The 6,651-nt window shown below is 35.4% G+C and overlaps 1 protein-coding gene across 1 annotated transcript; it reads right to left on the bottom strand.

The window, feature by feature from the left end:
• Positions 1 to 216: 216 nt before the first annotated feature.
• On the bottom strand, positions 217 to 1,396 carry LOC143555896 (uncharacterized). Its single transcript, XM_077045366.1, has 2 exons — positions 1,182 to 1,396; positions 217 to 1,099 (listed from the first exon to the last, which is right to left on the bottom strand). Exons 1-2 carry the CDS (start codon positions 1,394 to 1,396, stop codon positions 217 to 219), a joined length of 1,098 nt encoding a protein of 365 aa, XP_076901481.1.
• Between the last annotated feature and the right edge of the window lie 5,255 nt (positions 1,397 to 6,651).

Consider the following 6,651-nt stretch of genomic DNA (forward strand, 5'->3'; position numbering starts at 1 on the left):
TTCAATCAAGCCATGTTAGCTATAACTTAAAAGTCATCTAAATAAATCTTAACATGAGATAAGAAACATAAAAAACATACTAAACAAGCATTTCAAACTAAACGGTCTCAATATCAAAGACAAAACAAAAATAAGAACGTCAAATAAGGTCAACTTGATGATATTAGGTACAAATTAAAATAAAAAAAGTCAAGACAACTTCACCAACTTAGACATCTATTCTTCTAAGCTTGCGGGGACATGTTGACCGATTATGCCACGCTCTCCACAAATTCCACAACGGTTACCACTTTTACCTTCTTTAATGTCCATTCCATTTCGTAGCCTTCTTGAGCGAGGGCGACCCTTTTTGTCTCGCTTTAGATCCGAATTTGGAAGTAATCTAATAGATGGTGATTGTGGCCAATAAGCTTCATGAAGAATCGGGAAAAACTCGGATGACCAAGTAGCACAATAATCCACAATTGAGTAACACTTGTTAATGTATTGCCAATTGTTCAAAGAAAGTTTGGCGCATACACTCAAAACATGAGAACAAGGATACTTAAATATCTCCAATTTACCACACGAGCAAGTTCTCTGTTCCAAATTAACTACTTGGACATTTTTTCCCTTTTGTGTTACGACCTCAACAATTCCCTTCTGTCGATTAAAAGATTTCAAAGAATGCGCACCTGCTTTTGACATTAAAGCAGCTTGTTTTGCCGCAACGTGAGGAGTATACACATCTTCGTTAGCTTGCGCACTGGATCCCATAGGACGTCTCACCTCAAAATAGTGAACCAATCTATAAAATGTAAGTTGAACACATGATGTTATCGGTAAGAAACAAGCACCTTTAAGTACACTATTAAATATCTCAGATAAATTTGTTGTGAGTAACCCATATCGCTTTCCACCATCATGTGCAAGTGTCCATTTATCAAGTGCATGGTCCTCGAGCCATTGACGAGCTTGTGAATTTATCGTCCCAATTTCTTCCATTATAGAGTTGAACTTTCGAATTTGATTTTGACTTCCATCACAATAAGCTAATTTTTTCAATTTTGAGTTGCGAAACTTATCATTAAAATTGTTGATAAAAAGCCTTAAACAATACCTATAGAAAAACAAAATGATAAATGTTATTGACATAAAAAAACAAAACAAAATGAATATGATATAATGTTTATAAACAATACCTGTGAAAACCACGTGGTTCTAACCAAGGAGATCCTTCTTCATTAACTGCCTTTAAGATTCCAGCATGACGATCAGATATTAAACATACCCCTTCAATATCTTTTACAACATGTTTCTTGACATGAGAAAGAAACCAATTCCAACTAGGATAAGATTCATTCACAACAATAGCAAATGCAAGTGGCAATATCTGATTGTTACCGTCAACTCCCATTGCGATCATCATTTTGCCTTTATACTTACCATACAAATGTGTGGCGTCAGTACTAATCACAGGTCGGAAATGTTTAAATCCCTTGTACATGGATCAAATGCCCAAAACACACATCTGAATTCCACCTGATTATCCGTGTGTCTCATAACGCATCATTCAATGATAGTCCCAGGATTAAACTTCCGTAGTGCATTTAAAAACTTAGGTAACATAATATAAGATTCTTCCCAATTCCCAAAGACGTGTTCAATTTTCTTTTGCTTTCCTACCCAAACCTTCTTATATGAAGGAGTATAGCCTAATTAATCAATAATTTCGGCTCTCGAAGCGGTATTACTAATAGAAGGCTGCTCTTTTATAAGGTGTTGGATTTCTTGAGCAATTAAAGTTGCATCTAGGTTTGGATGATCCAGGGTAATTTTATAATGCAAACAAGTATGTGGACCTATATACTGTGTGATTTCAAAAGATCCACTATGTTTACGTCTACTTGCACGAACTTGCCATTTGCAACCTTGTTCATGTAACTTACATATTATACACCAAGTGGTTGGCTTCGATTCTATAACTTTAAAATGTTTATGTGACTTGATATGATAGAGTTTGACAGCTCTAATAAGTTCTTCCTTATCATTGAAAGAGTCTTTTCCCAACTCACTAGTGAAATCATTTTTACTCTCAGTATGTGATATCATCCAATTGCCATCAACATTCAAGTTAGTTTCCTTTAAATTGGTATAAGTTAGAGGTACTTGAACATTATCATGTGATGTTTCATCTGTGATTTTGTGAGCCTCATCCCCGTTCCATTATCTTCTACATCGATGTCATCATCTTCAATTCCGTCTTCTTCTAAAACATCATCATTATTCACAACCGCAAATTGAGACATTGTGTTAAATTCTTCATTCTGAATCAGATATGATATTGCAGTTATTTGATCCATTCTGATAAAAAAGAAAATGACATGGTAAGCATCAAATAATAAAATTATTAGTTTATTACTATAATCAAACAAAATATTATAGAAATCCAATACAAATCTCAAGAGTGAAAACATAGTCATGATAACAAGTTTCTTGTACTTATGTATAACTCTGCATATTATGGTTTTGGTTATATGTTAAATAGTTTTGTCTTTTTCCCAGAACTATTTTGGCCTTACTATCTTGTGGTTTGTTTTTTTAGAGCCTTTATTTAAAATGTTTAAGAAGGTAATAAACACACCTAATAACAATTGGAATTCAGAACTAGAAGAATGTGTCGTACAAGTTGAAGATGTGGAAAAACTAGAAGATGGTTTCTTTTAGATAAACTTAATTATCTAAAGTTCATATGACAACACTTTCTGTCAAGTTGAGTTTTACCTTTTCAAAAAATACAAGAACTATACAAATATTATAATAATAAAAAGGCTCGACAGTGGACAACAACTATTCTCCTATTTGATAAAAACTCAGAATATACAATCTATAAGAATCATAGCCACACACAAGTTAGTTGACTTATTAAACAATATAGGCTTGATTCTTAAGAATATGAGAAATTTTATGGAAAAAATTGAATCATATGAACATGAAAATAGATTGAAAAAGCAAAAGATGTATAGATATTGAACCTGGGATTTGGGATTGATCGAAGAACCGAGATTGAGAGCAATGAAAATCGATTATCTATTGATGAGCTTGATCGTCTGTTCAGTTCGTATGTGGAGGTTTCTTTTATTTTTTTCTTTTTTTTTTCTAACCCTAGAATTAAAAGGAATTAAATAAAAAGGAGAGAGAAAAGAAAAAAAAAATACCCATTTTGGTAAATATTTTTAAAATAACCTATGTTCCCGAAGGATGAACCTTGCCCATTTTGTCGCAAGGTCTGTTTGGATTCTTTTGGTGACCATGCGGTGCATTGCAAAGAATTGCCTGGCTTTAAATACAGACATGATCTGGTTAGGGATGTTCTGTGTGATGTTCTTAAACGGGCAGGGATTTCTGCTAAAAAGGAGGCCCCTGCTAACTTTCTCACAGATCCTATTGAAGGGAGGTCTACTTTACGACCAGCTGATATTCTTGTGTTCGGGTGGGCAGGGGGGAAACACGCCTGTGTAGATCTTACAGGAGTGTCTCCTCTTGTTGGGCTCAAGGACCGTGGGTTTGTTGTGGGTCAGGCTGCGTTGAAGGCTGAATCGGGCAAAGTTTTTAAACACGAGAAAGCTTGTTTAGATAATCAACATGTCTTTCTACCATTTGCCTTTGATACATTTGGTTTTCTGGCTCCAGAGGCTGTGAAATTTTTTAGTAGGGTTCAGCGCGTCGTACACGGAACCTCTTCAGCTTCTAGGTCCCAAAGCTTCGTTTTTAGCAGGATTGGCTTTGCTGTTCAAAAGGGGGTTGCGGCGCAGCTTGTTGCCCGTTTGTCTGCCACTTTATTGTAATCGTTTTATAGTAAATTATATAAAACTTCGATTGTGATGGATTCAGAAAGAATAACCTATACTGGTAAATACTTTTTTCACTTCACCCATTTTGTTAAAAAACTCAATTTCAAGATTGAACTTGGGATTCCTTTTTGACTTTCAGTAACATAGATTCAAAATTGAATCTCTCAAGCAGTTCGTCACCATCGTCAGCCAGCATCCAACTCCATCCACCAACCACCACCGCTTCCCATCTCCCACTCCGTCTCCATTTCAGACGAAGGCTAAACCTTGTTTATTCCTAGATCTCCAGATCAGATCTGTTGCGGTGATGGCCATTCAGATCCGTTGCCGGAACAACTCGGTTCGTGACCATCAGTGATGCCAAACATAAGTGGCCGGGTAGGAGAGATGGTTGAAAGAGGATGAAGGGGGTTTGGGAAGGCAGAGAAACCCCGTGATTGAATGAATATTAGAGTTCAGACTGGTGAGCAAGTCATAAATCATGTACATATATCTAAATAAAATAAATAATTAAATTTAAAGTTTCGGATATCGGTATCCGAAATATCCGAAAATTTTCAATATTACTATCCGAATCCGAATCCGAAAATTCGGAATATCCGAAATTTCAAATATTTGGATTTTGGATAATTCGGATATGGATTCGGATTCAGATTTTTCTGAACGCCCCAAAGTATGGCTATGTTTAAATAACAATAGGAAAAACTTGCCTAATATCTTGGTTAACTAACCCCTCATCTATACTAAGGGTTTTCAAAAGTATCCGAATCCCGTATCCGAATTATCCGATAATCCGTATCCGAACTATCCGAAATTTCGGATATCCGAAAATTCGGATTCAGATAGCATTTTTTGAATTTTTCGGATAGTTCGGATATCCGAACTATTCGAAATATTAAATTTAATATTTTTTAAATTTTAATATATATATATATATAATGTAATCCTAATTGAATTTCTAAGCATACAAACACCAATTTCACAGCTGTTTCTTTCTTCCCTAACAATTCTTCCTTTCTGGACTTTGGCCTTCAATCAGTATCACACATCCATCCGCCTCTGCATCACCTCCAGTCCTCCACGGCTCTACCAGTCACCGCCTCCGGCACTAACCGTCACTAGCCATCACCCCGCCGGCGCCGCTGTCACTCTTCCTTCTACACCAAATCCACCACGGCTCCATCTTGTTATTTGCTTGTTTGTTTGTATTTTGAACTGTTAGGTTGTTAGATTGGGAAACCTAGATGTTGCGACTTGTAAGATGAATTTTAAAACAGGCTGTTGGTTTTTTGTGACAATTGAGACAAAACCAGGTACACCTAGATACGCAATTACCAATTTATCGATTAAACGCGTATTACGTACCGAACAAACTAATAACCGAACGGGTCTGATTATGATCCAGATATCTCGGGGGGCCATCTATAAGTGATGTACGATTAATATAAGCTAATATATTAGTAATATGGCCTTAGTTCGATAGCAAACAAGTTAAACGAAAACATGCTCGTTTAACTACCCGCTATAGATTTAAACGAGAAAGATAGTTACAAACCAAGCATTGTATCATCCGTTAAGCCAAAAAAGACTTACCAAACACTTATTTAGAATGTTTTAAGCAATCCGTGAAAATATTTTCGAATTTTACACACGTATACTATGTTTTTATAAATTTACACAAAAATGGGCGAAAAACGATTGTTTTCGCATTGTTTGTTGTACCCGATATATTTTTCGCGCCAAAAACCGAACCCGAAATAAATTTAGACTTGAATTTTCTCGTTCGGGCACACAAAACATGACATATGGGCCAAATGAGGCCTAATGGCTTTTTTTTAATTCTCGGTCGCTAAAGGGGGTTAACCCCCCTCAAAAGTCTTTGTTATTTTTTAGATATAATAACTTGAAGATATTTTGCACCATATTTCACAAGATCTGTAGAATTTTCTGCTCCACACCATAAACTCAAGAAACCTAAGGTAAACTTCAACTATTAATCATTTTAAGCATGTTTAAGGTTGGTTATTTCCGTATAAACATAGTTTGGTTACCAAAAATCATTCCTAACCATGTAAAAATCCTAAAAATGGTCTAAAAACAAATTTTGATCATACACATGGTTAGGAATCAAAATCATCCTCTTTTTTGGCCATAAACACGGATTAAAGGGTTTAAACGACGTTTTTACGGTTCAAAAGTTCGGTTTTATACCCTAGCGGAAACCCTAAGTTAAGGGGCTGTTGGGTTTATGAAACTTGCTTGGTTTGTGATATAGGACCAGTATTTAGCTTGCATAGAAGTACAAGAACCCGAAAACTCGATTAGAAGGGCGAAAACAAACCAAAACCACTAAGGTAATACCGAAACACTCGATTACGGGCTGTTTAGGATTCAATTATGATGTGCATATTGTTAAATCATGAAATTTTTCATGGACATCAGGGACCATATCATTGAATCCCTGTTAAAATTTGGTAATTTTTCGACCATCCGAGAATATTTGGCGAATTTATTACCGAACTGGGGCATTTATTTGGGAAAAATAGTTAAAATGCTTTAAAACTTATGAAATTTTGTGGGGAACTCATATTTAGTATATTATGATCAAATATGAAATTTGGGATGATTTGGAAAACCCTAAGTATATTTTATGTATTTGCGTTTATTTTAATTTTCATAGTCGTTTTTGGCTCGAAAATAATATTTGGCAAGATTGTTAGAGTTTGGGATGTTTCCAGGTTGTTTTAGAACAGATTATGATCACTCAGAAATTTTGATGGAATTTTTAGAGATCGTTTGGTATAAACGGACGATTTTC

This window comes from Bidens hawaiensis, unplaced genomic scaffold (genome assembly GCF_021521415.1).
Source record: "Bidens hawaiensis isolate Kalapana, Puna unplaced genomic scaffold, B.hawaiensis_p1.1 tig00018407_1, whole genome shotgun sequence".
NCBI lineage: Eukaryota > Viridiplantae > Streptophyta > Magnoliopsida > Asterales > Asteraceae > Bidens > Bidens hawaiensis.